The following is a 25,551-nucleotide window of genomic DNA, read 5'->3' on the forward strand; positions in this document are numbered from 1 at the left end:
AAAGGAGCCCAGCGCGGCTGCTACTGTGGGAAAAAGGGGAATCTGGGCCTTAGGGGTGGCACTCAAAAAAATGGGGTGATCTTGTGAGTGCACCAGCTCCTCTTAGGAGGGATGATGGGTTGGCTGGGGTGATGATAGTGCTGTAGTTCATCTGTCTTATATTCCCCCCCTCCTCTCTCTCCCGTGCCAGCCCTGCATAAAAGCAGGAGGCCCACTCCCATCCAAAAAGGTAGGAAGTTGGCGTATGAGCAATGAGCGTTACCTTCCAGCGCTCGCGACCTCTGTCTTGCGCTATGTGGTGGAGCCTTTGACAGAGGCTAATATTGACATGCACTGGATGTTTTCATACACTCTTCAAACAGTGGAGAACACAGCTGTCGGTCCCTGAGCTCCTGGGCAGGCGGAGAATACCTTTTGTGCTCTTATTCACATTAATAAAGTGTTATCGTAGGGGAAGGGGTGCAAAAGTATAAGGGAAAAGGGGTCCTGCTAACAAGAGAGATGTGGACGTGCTCTTCCTGTAAACCCCCTCAGTGATGACAGTCAACAACAAGGACAGTGGTGGCAGCCTCTGATGGGAGGAAGGTTAATGAAGGGAAATATTAGAAGGTCGTCTGCAAGAGAGGGGAAGAAGCGATGATTCCACTTTGTCTCCTAACATCAGAAAGCTGGTAGAGCTAGTGCAGGTTAGCCATGCTGGGTTGCTACAATAAGGTCTCTTTCATACAGGTGTGTTGACGCCTGGGGCAGCCTTGGCCTCGATCCATTCCATTCACCCCGGCTGATTTGAACAATAACTATCATATCCCTTAAAAGAAAAGGGAGGGTGAAGCGTCAAGGAGGAGATGTCTGAGAGCTGTGTCGGGGCCAAGTAAAACCCCCACTGCTGTTGTCAGTGCTTGTTGATGTTGTAGGGAAGAAAAAAATGGGCAAGTTTTTTTTTTTTGTTTTTTTCTTCATGCCCACCAGCCCCCTCCACAATTTTCACTCTTCTCTTTTCTTTCCCTCCACTTCTCCGCTGGATTTAGTGTTTTTGTGCCGTAGGACAGAGTGTGCTGAGGAGACAGAGGAACAAAGTGCTGCTGTGTGGAGCAGCAGCTGCTGCTTGCCGGATCAAAGGGGCAACAAACGTGGTCTTCCTGGCCCAATGCTGTTCTGGAGGTGTTTGACGGACAGTCAGCAGCTGAGGCTGCACAGCCCGCCATGCAGGGGTCAGGCTGCTGGACTGCAAGGCCCTGGGGTGACATGCCCTCACTGGACAGGGGGAAAAGGGGAGAAGGCTTTAGATAGGAGGGTAAATAGGGAGAGAATGTCTATTTTTGTTTCTTTTGTTGTTTTGTTGCTGATCTAGTTCACAGAGTCAGTATATTAAGATATTTATGTATTTGTGACGGGCTATCGAGTTCTCGCGTGCACAGGTGGTGCACGGTCAGTAGCTGTAGCTTGATTTTTAAGGGTAGCATCATCATGAGAACAGCATTTATTTCACTCCACACTGCAGTATTCCACCTCTTTGGTGCTGACAGAAAACCAGATCGAGTAAAGAGAGAGAGAGAGACAGAGAGCAAAGCATGCCGCAGTGCTATTGATTTATTTTAATTAGCTGCTCGTTAAATCGTGTCAGTTTGCAACACAAATATATAATTCTTTGTCTGATTTTCCCACTCGAGTCTTAATGACTCGTACTCCCTGGGTTTCAGTGTAGGAATGACTTCTGCAGCTCGACCGACGGAGTGCAATGCAAATGTTACTCATATATGGCTGTTGGGGGGGGGGGGGCTGGGGGAAAGGGGTGGGGGTGCCGCAAAAGGGCAATGAGTGGAGTAATAAAAAGGGAAAGAAAAACAGGTCAGTGAAAGTCCATGGAGGAGAGGTGAAACAGTGCCCCTTTGAGAGGCAGACAAAAGAGTGCGGAGGGGGTAAAGAGGCAGTGTGGATGAGAGGAGGGAGTGAAGGAAAGAGTGAGAGAGAGAGGGAGGTAAAAACTATGTAAACACAGTGGCTGCCCTGAACGTGGGCCCTCTCTGACGTCCCCCACACACACACCCACACCCACTCACCCGAAAAAAAAAACGATCCTGCATCGCTCCGTTTAACATCTGCACTAAATCAAACGCAGGGGTGAGGTAATGTTCGCGCAGCTTATGTCTGTCGACTCCTGTTTTAACTTAAAGAAGGGAAGGAGGGACAGAAAAAGGGAAACTCTGCGTCCGATAAAGACGAGCCGGAGGAGGAAGCGTCCTCGTTCCTATGCCCTCTTTGTCCTTTATCTCCATCCTGGGAGAGCAGGGGCCTGTCAAAAGCTCCTTTGTGATAGTTTATGATAAACCAACAGATAATGTAGGTTCAGTCTGGTGGCAAGCCATGTATAAACTGTGACATGGGGCCTGTTAGGACCATGTGAGCTGATTCAATCAGTGTTGTTGACACTACAGTAGATCAGTGTTGGAGGTTCAGTAGTCAGACTGCCCCAGTGTCCGACCGAACCATAATTAGTGTTTGCTTATACTAAACACAGCCTCATCACGGGGTCAATTTGCATGCACTTCCTGGTCATGGGACGTCCAACAAGTGTCTTTGCTCTCCTCCGTCTGAGGATCAAACTAAAGCCGTGCGTCTTTGATAGCAGTGAGTTGTGACTCAATCACCGTGGGTTTGGAATCTTTATTTCGGTCTGAAGCGGAAGTATGGAAGCAATGAGCTTTAATAGGAACCAGAGGACAGTCATGTTTGCAAACAGCGCACGGGGATTGAGTTCAGCGCGCTCTCGTTCAGATTGTGTTGCATCTAATATTCCAGTAAAGAAAGACAGAGCCAGAGGAATTTGACTGACAAACAGGAACCTGGCATATGAGCTATTAAGAAATGGGCATGTGGAGGTCAGCCATGAAGTCATCGATTCCTGTCAACGATACCTGTGTCATAAACTCAAAGCCGCCCCCTGTCTTTGAGTTTGCTCTACATTTGGAACAACCTTATTTCCTCGCAGAACACTTGATTAAGACGTCATTTCTTAGTTGTTCAAAGTTAAAACTTGTCAAACAAGCACAACCTGACAACCGGATTGGCTGAGCTCCTCTCAGATCTCCTCAGCAATTGGCCAGTCAAGCGACAAGACTTTCTCCCTCACACTCTCTCTTGGCCGCGCTCCAGGGTAGGGTGGTTTGGCATGACAATCTTTTCCCAGAGAAGGAATGCTGACAACAGCAGTAAGTTACCAGGTGTGGCTGCAAGTCAGTTAACCAGAAACGAGTCCTTTATGACAGATCCAGATGAAAAAAAAAAACAAAATGGAACGAATACAAGCACTGAGTCATACAGTTTGATATTCTGTGACTTAAACTTCCAACTCTCGCTAACCTTTCTCAGTATTTGTCATAAAATTGAAGGACGGCCCTAAGTAAAATAGAGGCACATGTTATGTTATAGGATTATGTAAGTTTTCCTATTAGATTTACATCCACTTTCCTGTGTCACACTTCAATGCAGTAAAGCATAACATTGTATGCTTGGCAGGGGTATTTAACACCCAAGCCCCCCCCCGCCCCGTATGGGCAGATATAAGTAACCAGGGATGCCATGTCAATCCAGCCAAGTGTAGACCGTGTGTCAAGTGGAGTCCTGCTGCTCTGGCACCATCATTCATATGGGCCTGTTACTCTGCGCTGTGACATGCACAGTCTGAGAAATACTCCGATATTTTAGCTTACACCACTCTCCACTTATTGTGTCTACTCGTCCACTTGTGCCAAGACATCAGCAGGTCGTGTTCCTGAAGGCCAATTGGCAATAGTGTGTGAAGAGATTGCTGACACACACACACACATATTGATTGACACGTGCATAAACGTTCACATGCACATTCCAAAGTACGCTCAGCAATGCAAGCTGCCTCCGAGTAACCAGTCGCCTACATTAAACAGCGGTGGATCGCTGCCCCCACCGGCCCACTTTCTCCTGGAGTAATACACAACACATTCCGTGCTGTATCCCGAGGAATGACCTCCACGTGACCCCCTCACCTTGCCTTTAATTATTTGTTTGAAGACAGCGTGGAGTTCCCATGCTGAGAGGTTCTCTGTGTGTTCTCTGTGCGTGTGTGTGTGTGTGTGTGCGTTGGTCTTTCTGTGCTCTAACATTTAGCAGAGGCAGGCCATAATAAGCTAGACCACCAGATGTAGATAATAAAACATGGGCTTTGGGTTGGAGGTTTTTTTTTTTTTTTTAGCTAGTGTCCCCTGTGAGCCCCCGTGTGTTCTGGTTAGCCTACGGACACACTGGCGGTGGTTGTGGTGATGTCAATGGTGTCGATGTGTAGATTTACAGTGCGCACGTATGTTTTAGTGAGTGGTTGGGAATTCCGAATCCCTGTGGTCAACCTCTGTTTCTCTCTCAGGACCTTGGGTCCTCAGATCCATCCATCTATCTGTCCATCTTTAGCTGACTGGCCTCCATCTCTGGAGGATTCCTGGTTTTGTTGTTCTAAGCACACTCCATTAGCAGCTCACGGGTCGAGGGAAAACACTGTTATCAGGCCCGACTCTGATAATCTCAATTGGCTTTACTCAAACTGATAAAAGGTGGTCTAAGGCCACTGCAAGAGGAGCCCTTGGTCATCCCTCACTCCCTCCAGTGCACAGCATCGCCTCCCTGGTTACTGTGGCAACTTGTTTAGTGTACAAAAACAGAGCTTTTGTGCGTGCGTGAGGGTGCAATACGATGATCTCCTGCCAGAAGGGAAATGTTGGCAAGAAAGTAGGTCCATGTTTGAAGTGGCTTGTAGAGAAAATATTTGCATATCTGTTGGTCTCCATTGCTTTCATACTAAGAATTTCAACGATAGCTTAAAATTTGTCTTTGTATCATCCGTGAAAAACAAAGACGACGACTTTTTAAAGCTTGGAAGAATGAAAAAGTAACACAGCGTACATGGAGGATTACCTCTGCACTCGCTGGAAACGAGAAGGGCAAATTTACCACCTGCCAAGAATATGCCAAACATTATGTGTTTATGGTTATGTCTCAGAATAGGTAAAGAATACACATGGTTGTGATTTCCAGTCCCTCGGTGTGTCCACGGAGGGAGAAAGCGGGACGTGCACGTCTTTCGAAAGGTCTCGCTGTTTACTTGTTCAGCTGGTTTTGATACAGGTGGCGTGTTTCTGTCTTAAGCACAGCAGGTATTCCTGTTTGCGTCGATGGATGTTTGGTCCCTTTTGAATAATAACAAATTCAATTTAAATGTTCCTTTAAATTACAAAATCATGCATCACACTCTGAGTCTGTCATTTGCCCTCCTCGCCTCTCTCTCTTCTTCCTCCTCCACTCTCCCTTATCCTCGTATATGGATGTGTTTCATCTTTTTCTCTCCAGGGGCCAGTGGCACCCCTGCGTAGCTGCACTCTGGATGCCCCCCCTGGAAAATGAGCACCATGTCTCCCTTTTCCCCAACCCGTGCATTTTGTACGTTTAACCATGTCACTTTGAGCTGGGAAGATTACAGGCATTTAAGTTCATTGGAGAAAGTAAGGGCAGGTATCAGGGCTTCATGGGGGATTAGGAACCCAAATTGGTTCCAGCTCTCCCTGCCTCCTAATGACCAGTTCTTTAGCCATACTGATGGTGCCGTGGCTTGTACATTAGGACGGGCGGTGGGGCCTTTTTTTTCCTCTCGCTCTCTCTTCTGCATTTTTGGAACCAGCAAAGGACTCCATGCTGGACAGCTCCACATGATTTCAAACCCCTCTTTAATATCAACCACATGGTGGTACCTGTAGTCATAAGTCCATGCTCTGATGTTAGTATGGGAACATGGCTCAGAGAAACGGCAAGTGGGGGGGAAAAAAAAGATGGAGGAAGAAAGGTGGAGAGTTTGTTTGACCTAAGGGTCCAGCTGGCATTTGAGCCATTCCGCTCCGAGTTAAAAAAGGTCGCCCCTGGCTGGCAGTCACCTCCAAATGACCTCTGGCTCTACACTGGAAAAGCCACAGGAGCAAGGCTGGCTGGGGAGGCTTTGTGGAGCTGCACTTATTCGCTGCTGTGGTGGTGATAAAACTTCAGACAGCTTAATTGATGGGCTTGCTGACATAACAATACCTTGTGAAAGCACGGAGTGGCCCAGGCCTGGTCCTCATTTCTAGACAGCTGGAAGGGGAGCAGAGCCCCCTACAATGCAGCCAGAGAGGGGGTCCCACAGAGGGGAATGGTGGTGTTGCTGTGTTTGGGGGTGGGGGGGGCGGTAGAGTGATGGAGTAATGAAAGAAACCATTTGTATCGAGCACATTACTAACTTGAAGCTTGCTTTGAAATGTCAGAGCTCCAGAAATAACATTGTTTTGGAGGAAGAACCAGAGACAGGATACTGTACACGAGGTGTAAAAGCCTGTGTGTGATGTGTGCAACAGACCTCGAGAGCAACTATTAAAGACAGAGGGAGAGAGGGATGTGCCATGATGAGGGTTCTTCTGTGCCCAAGCTGCACTTAATACTTGAGGAATGTCTCCCCGGTGCCCATAGCAACCAAACGTAATCAAAAGCTTTATTAAAAGAGGGGGGAATAGATCATAAGGAACATTAAAAGTATCCCTCACTGGGTTCCCAAGTCAGCACACAATTGCCCTTTTGTTTGTTGCTGTTTTGTTGTGAGCGCCTCGCTCAAAGACCCGGTGGCTAATGTTGCCATTAAGTCATGCAAAACTGTTTTGTCTTTGTAGTAGCTTGTGATGAATCTTCCCGGGTGTGAATGCAGGGTGATTTAATGTTTGTTTTCCCCTCTTCTCTCTGTTTTTCTCTCCTCTCCCCTCTCTGCCAGGTTCATAAATGCCAGAAGAAGAATAGTACAGCCTATGATCGACCAGTCAAATCGAGCAGGTAAAAACACTCAAATAAAAGAACAACCCAGCCAACGTGGAGTTTTGCTTCTCCTCTTCTTTTCTTTCCTCGGCATGAAAACAGCTTTTTCAAATCCTTTGTTGGCATGCACATGTTTTTTTATAAATCATTACCCTACATTTACACAAATCCTGCCTCTTTCTCTTCCTCCCTTCATCCCTCTTTCAATTTTCTCAATGAGATGTGTTCAGCAGTGAGGCAGGCCGTCTACTGATTGACTCTAATTGGAGATTTCCCAGTCTAAGTGGAGAAAGAGGTGTATTAGCGCTCAATCTGTGAATTACTAATTGGACACAAGAGGAGCACCAGAAATGCTAATACCAATTTATGAATTTTTTATTTATTTTTTGGTGGGGCTGTTTTGTTTTTATTTTTTTTTATTTTTAGAAAAATTGATTGCCACTTTTATCTTTTACATCATCGCAGATCATCGGATAAATGATTCCCTATTATTATAATAATAATAATGATAATCAGAGTGATTTAGCAGCTGTGGGATTATCTACACATTCAGATTGCATGCATGTTTATGCTGTGTCTTTAACGGCCGGCGATGTGACTTGGTGAAATTCTTCTCAGCCTGTCAAACTGCATGCTTTCTTGTCTCAGTTGCAGAACAATGTAACTCCTGTGAGTGGTTTTGAATGACACTGGCTGTGTGTGTGTGTGTGTGTGTGTGTGTGTGTGTGTGTGTGTGTGTGTGTGTGTGTGTGTGAGCTTGCATGAGGACCTACTGTATTGGTGTTTGCATGCCACACGTCAGTCAACGGTCCACAAACATGAGCACAATGTCTTACAGAATGTTTGGGCTGGAGCTGGGACAATTGCTGATTGTCTGGTGTGTTTTCTCTTCTTCTTCCTCCCCCCCCTCCCTTTTTCATGTCCACGTTTTGACTACAATCAGGTTTTCTTCTTGATCCTTCAGTGAGCCAAGGAGCAGCATACAGTCCAGAGGGCCAGCCAATGGGCAGCTTCGTGCTAGATGGTCAGCAACACATGGGGATCCGACCAGCCGGTGAGTGCGAGCACCTCGCCCTCGCCTCGTCTCCCTTTGTCACGCCCGCTTTACCAAACACCACTTTCACCCTCCTTTTATCATCACGCTGATCAACACTGATCCTCCTGTCTGCAGCATGAGATTTAGTCACCTCTGCAAAGAGCAGGGTCCACCAAAGTCGGCCAAAAACCTCAACCCAACACTAACACAACCACACTAACGCCTCTCTTGGAAGGTCCTCTGACCGTTACCCAGGCTGTCTGCCGCTTGTGTTGCTTGTTTGCTTCTCTAATCTAACACATGTGGAGAAATCCCTCGTAAGAGGCGATGCAAAAAGCTAAAACACGACTGCCACTCCTTCACGGTTTCCTCTTCCCACCATTTCTCATCCAACACTAACCAACTTCATCCTCTCTCTGAACGTGGCTCTCCTCTGACCTCTCTGTGATTCAAACTTCTGCTGACCCCCTTTTCTGGCATTTATCTCTTCTTTCTAGGGCCTATGAGTGGAATGGGGATGAATATGGGCATGGATGGGCAATGGCACTACATGTAACCTCCATCTTGTAAAGCAAAACGCAAAGAAAAAGGGGGAAGTAAGTACTGGGCTCTTTTCCTTGCATTTTACACTTTGGGGCTGTGTGTGTTATTTATTTTTCCCACCCATGATTCTCCTTTCTCTTCACCAACTCTACCGCTTCTTACCCTGGTCGCTATGTTCCAGCAGAGCCGCGGCTCCCCAGCATCAACAGTTATGAGCTAACATGCAGGGCTGTTTTCATGAGATTCTTTTGAGGAGGGGGGGTGCGGTCGCTAAGGATGAATTGAAGTCTTGGGAAAAAGGGGAGGGGTGAGGGGAGAGACCGTCCTGGGACAGAGAGGACCCGAATTGTGGCGCCAGACAACGGGAGCAACAACATGGCATGCACAAATTTATTTATCACAACAGCGCCATCACTCTCCGCCCGTCCTGGACAGCAAATGCAAATGTTGGACATTTAGGGAAAAAATAACATCTCCTGGGGTTGGGGCTGACGGGGAGAAATTAAGCAGGCTCCAGTGAAGCGATAAAGAAGGAGAAGTGAAACTGTCCTCCGAGTGACATAAATCTGTCCGGGGAACGATTGATGCCCAAATTATCTTATATGCAAAGACGGGAACACTGCAGTACATTACGGGCCTGAGCGAGATATACGGGCAGCGGGTGACACGGCCGATCCTTCACTCAGGGTTTGGTTTGAGCTGTGTAAAGGGAGGAATGAGTGTGGGGGAGGGGTGAGGGGGTTGCTGTGTGTTTTGATTATTTTTTACTGGAGGGAGACGATTTAAAGGGGGGCAGGTGGTGACTAGTCTGACCTGAGACTCACAGACAAGAGCAGGGAGACACTGAAATAAATTTATAAGCTTGTAGACACAAGCATGGCTGCCTCTCAAAGAAGGGGAACTCTTTCACACGTACAGATACAGTCTCTCTCTGTGTGTTACTCTCTCTTTCTCTCTCACACACACACACACACACACACACTTTACACGGCCAAATGGCGACATTCTGATTACGCCGCGCCATCGCGCCTCCCACCAGTGCCTCAGTGCTGACATTTGAAAAATCAAGACATATCGCATCCCAAAAGGCAGCAGGGCAGGAGAGATTTTATTTAACACCTAAACTCCTTTGCCCAATGAGGCACGATATAATAACACTTACCTTGATTAAAAGAACCCTTTATATGTAAATGGAGACTGGATTCTTCAAAGGGTCACAGCGGCAGTTCTGCCGACAGAGATCATTTCACCCCTCTCGTCCTTGTTGCCTCTCTCTCTCTCTCTTCCTCTGCTTCTCTCTGTCTCTCACTCAGTTTCTCTCATTCCCCTCCTGTCTTTGCTAATGGCAGCAGGGGGGGGGGCGAAAAAGGGGAAAATCAGGAAGCAATGTTCCCTAAAACAGCCACACAGAGACAACATTTGCTCAGGTTGGCTAATTCTTAATATAGGGCTATATAATTTTGAGACTATTTAATTACGTAACATACTTTATGCTTCATGACCAATTACATTAATAGCTCAATACAGAGGAATATTATCCTCTCTTGATTTGATTACACAGCCACACAATATGGTGTGTTTGGTACTTAATTATGGCCAGCCATTGAGCACGACTGCTGTGCCATAACAGAAGTGAACAGCCAGTCAGGCAGAGATGGAGGGAGAGAGGGAGAGAGAGAGAGAGAGAGAGGGAGGCCCAGTCTGTCCTCACTTATTGTCTTCAGATGGTTTTACCACTCTTGTTAATAAAGGAGGAGGGGTGGGGTGTCTCAGATCTACTTAACGGAATGAATGCAGCTTACAAGACTGGAGATTAGCAGCTTACAGTGTCAAAAACATCTGCTGGGCCTTTTAACAGGAGCTGCTCCAGGTTACGTGGAGGTGAGGGCACCCATCATGCCCCCGGGCACCCAGATTGATTTATTTGTTTTATGACCCCAGTAGTGGGGTTTTAAGAGACCTGCCCTGACAAACATGTGCATTTCAAATGAACTGACACGAAAAAGGGGAGTATGAGAAAATGACACAGCTTTCAACCGACGAGGCTGGCCATTAATCTTGGCCTCTGCTGTCTCTTCTACTCTCTCCTCTCTGCCCTCCTCCTCCTCCTCCTCCTCCTCTTCCTTTTCCCCTTCACCGGGGCCCTCCTGTGTAATTTCTTAATTGCAGTGTACTAAGGTGGAGGAATGCAGAGAGTGAGCATGCCTAGTGACCTTGCGGCGACCTCTCCCCTCCTATTACAGCTTCTAATCCCCCAGGGGTTCACATTACAAAGCAGGACTGGCCCAGACCCAGTCCCAGAACCAGGCCCCCTGGCTCCAGCGGGGACCCCCTGCTCTCACTTGTCTCTCCCCAAGGTCCAGGCCTCTAGACCAGCCATGTTCCCATACTCCAGTCCCAGGCTCTAGGAACAACAACCCCCCCCACACACACACACACATACACACACACACACACACACACACACACACACACCTTACTTCTTTCTTCCTGATTACAACAAACAGTCGTGTGAAAAGTCAAACAGTGGCACTGCTGAGCCAGCTCTGTGTCCTGGGTCCTGTCACAGTGTGAGAGATGCCAGCATGCTGAGGCCTCTGCACATATGAAGTAGAGTCCATCTTAAGGGACATCAACATACCCCACCTCCTTTCCTTTTCCCTTCCTTTCTCTGTCCACTTCCCTTTTATCTTTGTTACTTGCTGCTGTTTCCTGCTCTTTTTTTTTTTCTTTTTTTTCTCCACTTAAGCCCCAAAACACACACACACACACACACACAACACACATCATGACCAATACTTAGTTCCGCTTAAAATGCTCTCATTCATGGTTGCAGGCCGAGCTTTTAATGTCTTTGGTGATGCAGCTAACTGGGTCTTAAATAATTTAATAACTCCTGCAAGAAACTCCAAATCAAATATGTTCACAGAGGCACGTCCTCGAGAGACAGACAGAGAGAGAGAGAGAGAGAAGGACTGTTCAGATTGTCACTGAAGTCAGCTGGGGAATAAACTGTTCTATTTGTAAAAGTATTAGCACTTCTCCACATCAATACTGCTGGTCGGTTTTCCTCACATCCTCCAGGACTTCAGTGTCTGTGGATGACTGAGGATCATTTTCCAACCTGAGACCTGACCACAACGCTATTGGGCATTGTAAACCACTCACCATAGCCTAAAATAGCCCAGTGCAATAATGTCTCTCTTTACTTGTAGAGGCTAAAAGCACCATAGTCGCCGAGGCAGTGTCATAAAATCTGCTCAGGTCTTTTGTTCTTGAGGTTGTGTTTAAATTGAATTAAGGCCTGTTAATGGAGAGGGGCAGGTCGAAGCTGCACTGAGCAAATGATTTTATTGACTGTGTATAAACTTTTCCCTCTCTCTCTCTGTGTGTTTGTCTCAGGTCTGCCAGGCATGCCAGGGGAGTATGTACCTCAGAGTGGTCCTATGAGCATGAGCATGGCCCGACCCACTTCTTACACCAACCCTCACCAGATGACCTCCCACCCCTCCCAGTTCCGACACGGACCCCCGCTCCACGCGTACCTGCCTGACCACCCCCACGCCCACCACCCTCCCCACGCCATGCTGATGCACGGAGGACCCTCGCCACACCCAGGAATGACCATGTCTGCACAGAGACCACCTTTGCTCACTCCCATCGACCCCAGTACTGGAGGACAAGGCCTGGACATCCATGCCCAATAGTCTAAGGGAACTTTGCTACAACAACGACGACGACAACAGCAGCTACTACGAGAAAAAAAAAAACCTGAAAGAAAAGCAGCAGCTCACAATAAATCCTATTTTGAGACTATTTTTAAGAATAAAAATACGAACCCTTTTGACCAGAATTTGACACTAAAGAAACAGAATTCCAGATGAGCTGTGATGATTCTTTTCTTTTTTTCTTGTTTCTTGTTTTTTTTTTTAAACTTGTCAATTTTGTTACTTTCATCCAAACGGAGGACCAAGCTGACAAGAACACTTTGTAAAGTCTTGGGGCTTTTGGTTGACATCGACAGAGGCTGTTCTGTGACGTACGTGTGCGCAACGGACGGACACATGCGCACATGAGAGACGCACACGTTTTCGCACACTCACTCACTCACTCACTCACACACACATGCTCAGTACACTTTCGTGTGACGCTTCTCAAAACGCTTCTGAAACAAAAATCACTCCGGGAAGGTTTTTTTAAAAAAAAAAGAAAAGAAACAGAACAGAAAGACTCCAAGAGTTATAACTACTGTAGTATAAAAAGTATAGATAAATAAGTTAAAACTTGTGCATTTTTTTTTTATTTTTTTTTCGTCTATCACATGGTTTATGTTTCCTGAGCTAGTTTTAGAATTAAAAGGTTAACCTTTTCTCTCTCACACTGTGTGTGCTCCTTCCTGGAGGAGAAACTGTCTCGCAGCACAGCACTACAAAAGAAAGAAAGAAAAGAAAACAAACAAACAAACAAAAAAAACAACAACAACAACAATAAGAAGATGGAACATCTCCAAAAGTCTCCAAACCACAGAGGACAATCAGGTCCTGTCCCCATAAGAACAGGGCATGATGGGAAAAGGCTGCTAAATGACACTGGATCTCTCCAGAAGATTCAGTTTGAACATTTGTCATGCCCCCTCTTTCTCTGTCTCTCTTTCTCTCTTCTCTTTTTTTGGTTCATGAATGAATGTTGCCCTGTAGGTTTTAAGGAAAAAAAAATGGTTCCTCGTTTGAATTGCCCAAGCACTGGATTGTGTTGGTTTTATACATTTTTATTTTAATATTATTTTATTTTTTTGTACCCTGGACTCTCATTGGTAAGAGCCTTTTGAAGGAAGCTTAACAGTGGAAAAGCAACATCCTACGGCGCCTCTCCACCTGTGGATCAACCTTTCTTGCCATAAGGACGATATATACTGACACAAACGTTGATCCCGCAGCACTGGAGAAGCTTTTGACGGTTGATGCACCAAAAAACCTAAAACTTTTAAAAAAAGAAAAAAAACTTAAATTATGAACTCAATGCTTTTTTTGGGGGTGGGCGGGCGGGCGGGGGGGGGGAAAAAAAGCTGAGAGAATATTGTAACAAACTTCGTACAGAGTTCAGTCTATTAATTGTTTCATGTTAGATATTCTATGTGTTTACCTCAATTGAAAAAGAATGTTTTTGCTAGTTTCAGATCTGCTGTGGCATTGATATTGTATGTCCATGAATTCCTTCCTTTTTCAGCACGTGTTCCTCACTAGATGATAAGATGCCGTCTCCCTTAAGCTTTGTCAAAAATACATTAAATACTTGTATGAGGACTGTGACGTAATGTTTAAAAGGTGTTCAGTCACAAATGCTGTAATAAATATTTCATTTTTGATTTTTTTTTTGTTAGATTTTTGTGTGAATAACTGTGTTAAAAAAACAGTCTTATCTCTTTTTATTACTAATACAAGGAACTGGTTTATTATTATTAATGTTACTATTATTATTATCATTACTATCATTATTATTATTATAAAATGTGCTCTTTGGCAACGTGTCAGCGACATTGTAATTTTTAATGTCATTTCATTTTTTTATAATAATCAACCAGCAAGGCTATGAGGAAGTGATTTGATAATCCATAGGCTGTCTTTTTTGGTTCTGGAATAATCCCATAAAATGACACACAAAAAAGAAGAATTCTGTTTGAAATATAGCGATTATTCCGCCAAGTGCAAATTAAAAGGTCAAATTGACCACATATTTTTTCTTTAGTTTTAGACCAATAAGAATTACAATGGAGGTAAGTAAAATAAAATAAAAAGGCCTTTTGGTCTCAAATGTGACAGAAATGGCAGAATTGGAACTTTATTAATTTGAAGAAATTAATAAACAGGGAAGAATTTAAATATAGACTATTTTTAGATATTAGGTGCCTATATATGTATATATATATATATGTACATATATATATATAATGGGCTTAATTTGAAAATAATACTAATATTATTAATAATAAAGAAAAAAAATAGTTTGCATGAATTTACATGAACTCACTTTATGTCTGTCGTTCAAACAATAGAGCAAATGCTGGTCCCCAGTGGAATTGTTCCTGCAGTGAGAAACACTGCTGGCCTCGCGTCTGCTCTGTTGGTTTCTGCCGTTTTGCAGCGCCGCCTCTCGGCCTCGGCCGGTACTGCCACCCGGGAGCACACACACACACACACACACACACACGTGCTTTGATAGGCGATCTCCTCTCTTTTCTCCATCTCTTCGCCTGTGTTCGCCCGCGGCATCCAAAGTCAGAGCCTTAAAGCAGATATGACAACATCTCTGCGGCTGAAACCATCCCTGCCCTATTATTCTTCATTTTTTCTTCACTTTTATTTATTTAAGTTTTTTTAATGATTGTTACTAACCCAAATATCCTCTGTGTGAATCATCAAATATAATAAACACAAAATCGTAATTATAAGTTTAATGTATATATATATATATATATATATGTATGTGTATATGTATATATGTATATATACATATATATATAAACCATACCATAATAATCTTAACAACATTATTTGTTTTTAGTGCACACAATATAGAGGCTTCGTAAATAAACGGAAATCGAGGATTTTTCGTTTATAATTTTATCAGTGTGATTTTATTTTTCTATTCTAATGCTATTTTTTTGTTTAATAATTATATGCTTTTTATATGTAGTTTTCAATTGGCTCCTTTCGTAAAATATATATTGTTTGTTGCATTTATTTAGGGGCATTGGCCTGTTGCTTTATTTATATATCAGATGATTTTTAAAAGGTGATTAAAATCACAATGACTGATTTTAAAAAGAAAACAACACCAACAACACTAAATTAATTTCCAAATAACAGTTTAAAAATCTAAAAAATAAAAAATATATATAAACCTTTTATTTTACGCTTTTAAAAAAATAAGATGCTCATTTTAATTTGTCGAAATAATTCCCTCTTTGGATATTTTCTGAAATTGTGGCTTCAAACCTGCACGCGTCACAGTTTTTTTTCCTGACGCAGTTTGAGGCCTTAAACCATGTGGAGAGAGAAAACACACATGTATTTATTTTTTTTATTTTTTTACACCTGGAGTCTAGTTAATGATGCATTATCTTTACTTAACCATTCAAAACGTAAAAGTTCTTCATGTTGTTTCTTCTTCTTCTTTTTCTAAAGCTCCATTATTCTCTGGATAAAACGGAAGGAAGAAGTCCTCCGTTTTGTGCGGAGATTATCAGATGAAAAAGAGAGAAAACGTGAGGATTACTGTGGATGGAGAGGATTTTAATATTAATAGTTTTTTTTTTCTTCTTTCTTTTCTTTTCTTTCACCCTCCCTCCCTCCCCCTCTCACTCTCTCCTCCTCCTCCTCTCTTCCCCGATGAGACAGAAGGTAGATTGCCTCTGCTGCTTTCCTTTTGCCGATTTGGTGTGACAGGGATGATGGATGATCCAGCCGCGCTAAACAACTCCTCCCCTTCATCTCCTCCCTGTCAAAGCCAGTCCGCGCTGCTGCTGCACGAATAAAATCAGGAATATATTCCCTCTGCACTGCTGCACAATACTGCTGCTGCTGCTGCTGCTGCTGCTGCTGCTGCAGACTCCCTCTCCTCCCCGATGCAACAATATTAAAAGTCCACGCACAGTTTACCGACACTGCACGCGTGCACGTGTGCGAATTAATGCACTGCAGAGGCGACGCGTTATTAATGCTCACGTTATTGGCTCCCTTTTTTTGTTTGTTTGTTTGTTTGTTTGTTTGTTTGTTTGTTTTCTCCGCACAGCATCTGGTAAAGTGAGGTGTAAGATCTTAGAGAGAGAGAGAGAGTGGAGAGAGAGAAAGAGAGGAGTGAGGAATGCAAAATGTGTATTTTTAGATACACGAGTGCATCTGCAGGCAGCGACGGGAAAACGCATTAAAAAAGCGAACGAAAAAGTTGTGTTTCTTCGAAATTGCTGATTTGGATAGTGGACACAGAAATGGACGCGCGCGCGCGTGTGTAGGAGCTGAGTGTCCTTCGCTTTGCAGCTGGCTCTCCCCAAAATGGCTCGCTGTGGGGGACAGTTTGTGTGTGTGTGTGTGTGTGTGTGTGTGTGTGTGTGTGTGTGCCCTCCTTTTAAAAAACATTTCAGCAGTTTTCTCTCCTCCTGCCATAAGGTGTTTCTATGACTACGTTATGTAGGCCTGTCAGTGTGCGCGTGCATGTGTGTGTGTGTGTGTGGGTCAGAGGCGGGGGTCCCTGGGAGAAAAGGCCCGCATTTGGCTGATCATTTATCAATGTCAACCGCATAATGATTCTCCCTGCAGTCCCCCTATTGATGAGGATAATTACATTAGCTCAGAGTGACTGATCAATAAAGCCCAGGGAAAATGGTTTATTATAGCACCACCGAAAAGGCTTTCTGCAGGCTGCTGTTTTCTTTTTCTTTTCTTTTTTTGCTTTCTTTCTCCTTTTAAATAAAAGGGCAGGGTTGATCTGTGCTCTACAAACTCTGCAAACACAACAAACGAAGGGGGCAAAAACTTCATCTGCTCACACATTTGCACTCCTCTTTAATTCGTTGCCTTCTGCTGTTCGTCACCTGAAACTAAGCTTATTTTTTACGTTTAGAGTCTCGCTGTTTTATGAGATTTGTTATTTTATTTTAAAAATAATCTAAAACATAAACACACGCTCTAACGGCTGCCAACACTATACTGGTAAATAAGGCGTGGTTTCAGACACAACTATTATTTTTCTGAATTAGTTTTTTTAGCAGCACGTGATGCACTGTCAAAAAAACAAAAAAGGATATTGTTTGCAGGAAATCAAATACAAGACTTTTTTATTAGATACATGTAACAGATTTTTTTTATTACCCGAGAATAAGCTTTTTTAGAGAACCCTATTTTTACAATAGTTCATAATAATCAAGCTAAATGAAGGTTGGTGCTCCAGCACACTTGGAAGGAAAAGCTGAATGCTTATACATCATTATTATTATTTTAAAAAAAGAAATAAAATAAAATAAACATACTGTACCTTTAAAAAAAAAGCACACAAACACACCGAACAGTCAGAGTGGAAGGCGCGTGCCAGTCCTCCTCCCTCCATCTCTCTATCTCTGTCTGTATGTTCTTTAATTGTCAACAACTCATCCCCTGCAGGAATGTCGCAAACTCTCTCGCCTTAATTCTCCGGACAGGCTGCTCTCGCGCCACGCAGCTCTCGCGCCAGCTCCCATTTACCGCTGATGAACGTGTCCGCAGGAGACAGCTCCATTATCTGTTTATCATTTCTGATCTTAGTATTTTTCTACCCAGAAAAACACGGGAGGACGCAGAGGAGGAAGCTCTCACCTGTTCACTGACCTTTTACCAAACGCACAGTCCAAATTAGGATTCTGTCATACTGGCACATTATTTTTACATATACTTATACATACGTATATATAAAGTGGAGCAATTGTGTATTATGGTCAAAATGTCAGTCGGACTGAAGAGAATGAGAGATTAGTTTCAGGGGAAATGTTTAAAAATAATCTCGATGGGTGATATTCGTGAATCAGACGCGTTTTTTCACACTTCAGTGGCGCGTGTCTTCTTAAAAATGAGTGACAGCGCCTTCACACACACACACGAAAATAAATCTTAATGATGTAAAATATATATATATATATATAATTAGAGAAATAACATAGCCACAGGGCTGTGTAAATTAGCACAGGCTGAATATTGCGGTGGCCAGTTATGTGAAGTTGCTGCAGAGGCAGAAAAGGGGCCGCGCGCGCGCCTCTGTGTGTGTGTGTGTGTGTGTGTGAGAGAGAGAGAGAGAGTGCAGAATAAATAAAGCGCAATAAAAAGGGAAATAGCCGCAGCTTACAGTCAAGCCTCGAGGTAGTGAAACCTTTATTTCAATCAGTTAAGATTTAATTAGGGAAGCTCGCGGCCTTCTCGCGCGCGCTCTGCTGCAGCGGCCCCCCCGAGGTTGTCAACATTTGACCGGTTTTTCCAGTGAAATAATCACGGTTTATGGCTCGAGAGCCCATAAGATTCACAAATAAATCTGGCATTATTCCACACGAGACGGGAGTCCTGAGTGTGAGCGGCGAAAACATGGATTCCCCTCATTTATGGCTGCTCACTGTCCTCTTGTTGTTGTTTTATTGTTGTTAATATCCTTTGGTTATTTGAAGAGCTTAAAATGGAAATATCTTGCGGGTAGACGAAGGCAGCAAAGTGAGACATTTCACAAGACCTGTAAATAACAGAAGAGGAGTGAGTGTGAGAGAGAGACAGAGAGAGAGAGAGAGAGAGGGGGGGAGAGATAGAGGGAGAGTTTTCTAAATGTCTTCAGGTTATTGATTCATGTGCTCATATCTAAAGGCGCATATTAATTAATAACTACAATATAATGTAAATGTTCAATGGCTTTTGGGGAGAGTGGGAGAGAATGGGTGCCCCCTCCTCTCCACACCCCCGGGCGCACTGTTATTACAGGATGGCGACCCCTTCTGGAGGCCAAAGTAAATGTGTTTATAGAAGGAAAAAGAAGAACAAGCTGCCCCTCTGCCTCTCTCTCTCTCTCTGTTGTGACATCAGCTCCACATTTCACTGGCCAGCTCCTGCACTCACAGCTCCAACTCTTTTCCCTCTGCACACAAAACAATTCAGGCAAAAACAAACCGACTCCCCCCCACTCACTGTGATCAGAGCGCGTGACCTGCTGCAGTAAACGTGACCTCCAAAGACTCTCATCTCATATTTACTCACAGGTAGAAAGCTCCTTATGCATGTATTAGGCGGCCACGTTGATGGTAAAATCAATAAAGATGGATTGTGGGGTCAATATTATGCTTTGCACCTGGGGACTTGTTGCCCGGCTCCCCTTCTAACATGAGTGTGTGTGTGTGTGTGTGTGTGTGTGTGACAGAGAGAGAGAGAGGAACGAGCTATTCATAATATGTGACCGCAACATGTCAGAGAGGGGGGGAGAGAGAGAGAGAGAGCGAGAGAGACATGGGCCTGAAGGACCAGACTAACACTGACATCATTAATCACGGCCCACTTGAAGATTATTACTGAAAGTATAGAATCGGTAACCATTATCGTCTCGGATGGCACTTAAAAACCCCTCTCCTTATTTTTCAAAACAGTGGAATGACACGGAGGCCTACCAGAGAGAAGAAGAAGAAGAAGAAGAAGAAGGAAAAAGAAAGAAAGACATAAAGAAGGATCTTTGTTTCTAGGATGGAGTAACAGACTAACATTCCCTCTGGAGGAAATAAACAAGGAGACACAGGGGTCCAACTTCATTGTTTCCCTTAAAAACAGTAGTAGTAGTAGTAGTAATAAAAATAATAATAATAATAACAACAACAACAATAATAATAATAATAATAATAATAAACATTTAAAAAACTCAATTATTTGTCATTACATATATAAAAAATGATATTTTAAAAACCTTTTTAAATTGATAAAAAAAAGACAGAAAATAAATAAATACATAACAAGACCGACATTATTAATAATTGTATAGGTTACTTTAGTTTTTTTTGTTTTTTCAAATGTGATCATTTCCACTGATCAATTAAAATCAAACTAATTCACTAATTCAAGAGCAAATAGCAGCAGTAACAAGCAATCAAAAATACATTCTTTTAAAAATCCTTTACCTTTTTAGATCACTGTGTCCTGTAACATGAAAATATTTTTGGATGAAATCTCTAAGTTAACGTGAGAAAACTACTAAAAAAAAAGAAAACCTTGCGTATCAAAGAATGGAAACAACAAAAGCTCCGTTTCAGTTTATTTATGTTCACACAGCTGAAGAGAAACGAACATGGTCCCTGTTTGCAGGCGGAAGCTGCTGTGATGAAAAGCACTAGCTTGTGTCAAGAACTTTTTTTTTTTAGCACATCACTACAGCTGGTGTGAATAAATAGCATCTAACTTAAGAGGAACAGGAGGAGGAAGAGGAGGAGGAGGAGGAGGAGGACAGGCTGTGACATGAGGCTATGTGTGAGTGCTGTGACCACAGTGAACATTAGCTCACCCTGGACAATAAAATCCCTGTGCTAGTGTCTCACAAGTCCAACTTTGTTTCTCAACAAGGAGCATAAACTGCTGTCAATATTCAGATAGCCTTCATCTGCCAGTAATGACAGGCAGCCGGCTTCCCTATCTTATCTGTGGGCCAGGTAACGTCGTACCTGCGGGGAATAACTGCTGCGATAAAGAGTGTCCGGGCCAATAGAAAGGCTCTTGTCTGTCTGTGAGGAGTTAATGGCGAACGCCACTGGAGACAGGAAGTCCTCAGAAAGTGAAAGGCACTTTATTGCGCACCTGAATGGCCCCGGCGTAGGGTTTCTCCCGAACCCAATGGGGAAAACCACATTACAGGTCCTTACACGGGGTCATTACAACAGGGCACTGGAGTTCAAGTGATCCATTGCGTTTGAATGACAACATCACATCGCCCCATTCATTCTTCCATCTTGTGTGACCCGATGATGGTCCCCGTGGGACGCCGTCAGTGAAGTGCTGTGCTGGAGTTACAGTAGAGTCCATTCAAGTTTCACTCAAAAGTCTACATGTAAAACTTCACGCGGGCCTCCCTCGTCTCCTCGTCCCTGACTGCCTGCATTCTTGCAGCAACAGGTTAACGTTCCCATAACCCACGGTATGCACTGCAACATGACATCATCAGGCCTCTAAAAATGAACTGCAACATCGATCCCTCGCAGGCTGACCTCCCATAAGTCAAATATAGACGATGTGAGACATGTGTTTGGATGGGAATGTATATTTACCTGTCACCGGGAACTCAAGGACATGGCAGCAGCGAGGTTGTATCCAGCCCTGAAGTGGAGTGTTTTGGGGTGAAAATGAGTTGTAAAAGTGATAAATGGCCCACACTGCTCTAGCTGAGGAGCATTGGAGCTGACACCATGCTTTCAGCCAAACAGATAATTGCTCAGCACAGTGAAGGCCCAACAAAATACTCATAAAGCAAGAAAAGAGAGCGGAGAGGAGGAAAAACAGTTAAGTAGTTAAGTTGTGTCACCCACTTCCTCCCTTCTCCCTGTCTGCGTCTTCCGTTTCTTGACATCTCTGGCCAAACGGCTGCTTACATCTGTGCCCTTCATCTGTCCCCACACACACACACAGAAACATTGCGTTGCCAGTGGCAACAATTCAACAACATAAACAATTGCATCTGTTCTGTCACAGATTTCCAACGTGACGCCGTATAGAGTGTGTACACGACGGACGAGTTATCGCAACTGTGTGCACAAGGATCTGGAGCCTTGTTCTGAATGAGCTCGGGGGCCAGAAAACACCGCTACCACCTGGACTAGTGGCTCTGATTGTGCTTTGCTCACAGCGTCCAATCAAACGCTGTGGTCCATGGTCCGCCTCCTCCTAAGTGCACTTATTTCATAATAAGAAGCTGCTCTCATCAAGTAATCATACTCAGACCGGACAAAGGGAAAGGTGAGTCTGGCTTTGTTTTGACTCAATCAAATTTCGTCCCCAGCATCTCGCAACTAACCTTTTGTCCCCTGATGACCTCTGCGTCCTTTTTAGAATGTCACCGGCGTTCATGCATCTTCCATCTCTGCCTCCCCTCCGCCCCGCTGTTCTCCTCACCCCTGCCCGTCTCCACGCCGACCCCCGTACCTGTACCTATAGATGTTAGCAGACTTCCTGTGGACCCTCACTGTGAACAGGAGATGACACACTTTCTGGGTCACTTCTGTCACAGTCCAAATGTCACTCTGGGGGGCTGACCTTTCCGGCGGCCGACGCTAGAGCAGGCAGGCTGTCACCCCTGTGGTTCCAACCACAAACCCACGCTCCCTGCATTTCACTGACAGACCTTTTTTCTTCCCTCCCCCACCAATGCTCCATGCTCCCCTGTGGTATTCTTTTACATGTCATTTAGCAGTATTCTTGCTATCATTTGATGATATATGCTAAAAGGACAGTGACAAATCATAAGTGACAAGCAAAATAGCCACTGTAAAATATGGCCGACGTACGTCATCTCGGCCAAGCTCACCGCACCCCAAAGATGGCCACAAACACGCGGCGTATCAGGTCTCCGTGCACCGAGGGAACTCCAAATATGCTTCCCGGGGTTTATTTGAAGGTGTGAGTTACAAAGCCAACGCCACATTTTTCACAAATGAGCACTTGGCTCTCATTGCCCTAAGAAGCAAGTCAACACCTTTCCATCACCTTACTCTCGGCCGCTAAGCCGTCATTAACGTAACACACTGAGACGGCTTAGGTTTACGCTGCCAAGCAACTTGCGATGTTAAAAACAGAAATATTTCACACGGCCCTCGGCTGGATATCGCACTTCCAACATCGGAAATGTGTTGTCTTTTGATATAAAATGTCTGTGCAGAGCTGGACAGAGCCCCGCCCCCTCTGTCTTGAAGACAATTTTGTCATGGTGGCCTGGCACTCGTGGTACTGTGTATTTTGGGTGGGTTTATGTAGTTAATCCTCCCTGCCAGAGGGAGGCGCTGCTCCTGTTGTGTTGTGTGGCCCCTTGATTTTTGCAGGTGCTGAGTGGAGATGCTGATTGGCCAGGATCTGATCAGTTTGTCCTGCCCCATGATGTGAGTAGCCATTTTGACTGGGAACCATTTATTTCCTTCTGTTTTATACTATTTTATACTATTATACTATTTGGTTTGTGGATCGGTTAGTTAGTTTTCTGTTGACAGAGATTTTGTTTGTTATTCTGGCCTTGACTCACCCTGAAGTTAAACTACTACTACTAATCTGGTCGTCTTGGTCTCTGGGTGTTGGGAGAATGGGAGGGAGCACTTCTGTGTTATGAACTGGGTCACCACATCGCAGTCTGTCCTGTGTTGAGAACAGAAGAAGAATTCCAGTTACCGTTCTCAGAGACAAAACAATCTGTGGCTCGACGTGACTTAAAATGAGTGTTATACGTGTGCCGCTTCATAATATCACGCTCTTCTCTTCCTTAGTATCTGGCCCGTTGTGGGTTGGTGTGCAGGGATCGACCTCATCCTCGGGAATGACTTCCACAATTGCGCAAGTTCACAGAAGTGACGGATCTGTCGGGTTTTTGAACACTTCTATTTACTCGGTCCATCCCTCCTGAAAATGACAGTGTGCCTGTTGTGCTGCTCCATGAGACGACTTTGTTTGTGAATAAAGAGGAATTCATTCAGGCTCAACAAGACGATCTCACCCTGGAGTTCAACTAACGTGTTGAAAATTAATTTGTTAACACTGCAACTCTGGTCATCTTGGTCTCTGGGTGTTGGGAGAAAGCTTAATGTTATTTTCTTGAAAAGTAATATAAATCCTTGAGTTCTGTGACTGCAAATGTATTTTACAACATTTTTCATTAGCATACAGTATATCAGTGAATGGAAAATCAAGCAGAAAACGTGATCCCTGTAAGAACACATATAAACTAATAGCCGCATACTTTTCAGCTTACTGTATTCACTATCGTTTGGTTTTGCCATTTATTTATTACTAGTTGGAATGACAGAGTTATTCGTTATGCAGTGTTCCATGTAGACATTTTCTACGTCGGGCCTGAAGTGCAAATCACCACCACAAATGGGAAGAAAACACCAACAAATAACAAACGCATATTAAACACAACTGCAAATCACAAAACACAACTCCTGCTGGCTTAGTAGGGTCCACGCCCTGCCCTCTCGATAAATCTAATTGGAATCACCCACTTCCTGTTTGCCAGTCAGCCCTTCCACGCAGAGCCAGGAGGAGACAGCCGCGAGGACGTGGAGCAGCGGGGACAAACATGTGGTAACTGCTGCTTAAAAATGATCCACACATTTCTTAGATGTTCTGTTGACGCTCTGTGCTCACCTGCTGTTAACATCCAACCTGAGTGATCACTGGTGTTCAGATTACACCTGCTGCTGCTGCTAATGCTAATGTGACGTCACTGCTCCATGTAAACACACACCTTTCATTTAATTTCTCTTCACATACAAATGTTTTCTGTTTGTTACAGAAAGACAAAGAATCCAGGAAATGTTAATCAGAGTGCTTGGGCCGATATCAATACTGATCTATATGTCTTTCCTTTTGCCCAACTGCAGATAAGTAAGTCTCTTCTGCCGTGAAATTAATAGACTATTTTTCATACTTATGTCGCAATAGATGTGAATATGAAATATCTTTATTGTGCAAAATAAACAAGCATAAAAATATAGCTGTAGGGGGCGCTAACATAGAAGTCAAGAAGGTAGAAGCTTTTCCAGTTTACTATTGTAGTCATTAGTCATATTGGCATATGAGTCTCTGTTTAATGTGTCTGCATTCATTTCCATTGTTAACATGTGACTTTAGTGACAACACTTGTTTGATGCGTTTTAATGCTTCAGCCAGTCTCAACTCATCTGCAGCTGTTTGTAGTGCTTCAGTGTCGGGACTTGTGCCTTGTGCAGCAAACACAATCATTTTAGACAAAACATTGCACCTTCTAAATACCATTATTGTTCACGACTTCACTAATGTTTCAGACACTCCCAGATTTATACTAAACACCCACTAACAGCTGCAGTTAAAGGGATAGTTTGGGCTTTTCTCAAGTCTGCTTGTATGGAGGGATTAAAGTGCCAAAATGAAATCAATAAATACACCATTAAATAATTACATAAATTTGTCATTAATTAACTCATTAAAATTGGAATGAAACGCATAATTGTTTTATTAAATGTCATTAATTCATTAAAATACCAATTCATTTTATGTTCACTACATATATAATTATTTCCCTTATTATTTCATAGTCCTGTGTTGCAGAGATCGTGAATTGAAATTATCTGTCAAAGATCAGCGTTGACCCAAAAACGTCATTGGTATGTCGTCCAAAATGACACCAAAAACGTCATAGTATAGTATGTCGTCCAAAATGAGTCAAAAAAGACATAGTATAGTATGTCGTCCAAAATTAGTCAAAAATGTCATAGTATAGTATGTCGTCCAAAACCACCAAAAAATGTCATAGTATAGTATGTTGTAAAATCAGTCAAAATCAGTCAAAATCACAGTCCAAAAACCAAAAAGTCATACTATGGTATGTCATCCAAAATCACTCAA

The 25,551-nt window shown here is 43.8% G+C and overlaps 1 protein-coding gene across 6 annotated transcripts in view; it reads left to right on the forward strand.

Annotated features, from left to right (window-relative positions):
* The window catches only part of meis2a (Meis homeobox 2a), a 76,382-nt gene extending 62,586 nt beyond the window's left edge, over positions 1-13,796 (forward strand). For 4 of the 6 annotated variants that reach the window (XM_044047711.1, XM_044047713.1, XM_044047708.1 and 1 more), the window contains exons 10-13: positions 6,812-6,870; positions 7,796-7,906; positions 8,386-8,484; positions 11,834-13,796. In XM_044047711.1, the coding sequence (XP_043903646.1) occupies positions 6,812-6,870; positions 7,796-7,906; positions 8,386-8,444 (229 nt within the window). In that variant the 3' untranslated portion in view covers positions 8,445-8,484; positions 11,834-13,796. The remainder of the gene's footprint in view (positions 1-6,811; positions 6,871-7,795; positions 7,907-8,385; positions 8,485-11,833) is intronic. The other 2 variants (XM_044047710.1, XM_044047712.1) reach the window with 1 other exon arrangement.
* Positions 13,797-25,551: the final 11,755 nt, after the last annotated feature.

This window comes from Solea senegalensis, linkage group LG16, assembly GCF_019176455.1.
Source record: "Solea senegalensis isolate Sse05_10M linkage group LG16, IFAPA_SoseM_1, whole genome shotgun sequence".
NCBI lineage: Eukaryota > Metazoa > Chordata > Actinopteri > Pleuronectiformes > Soleidae > Solea > Solea senegalensis.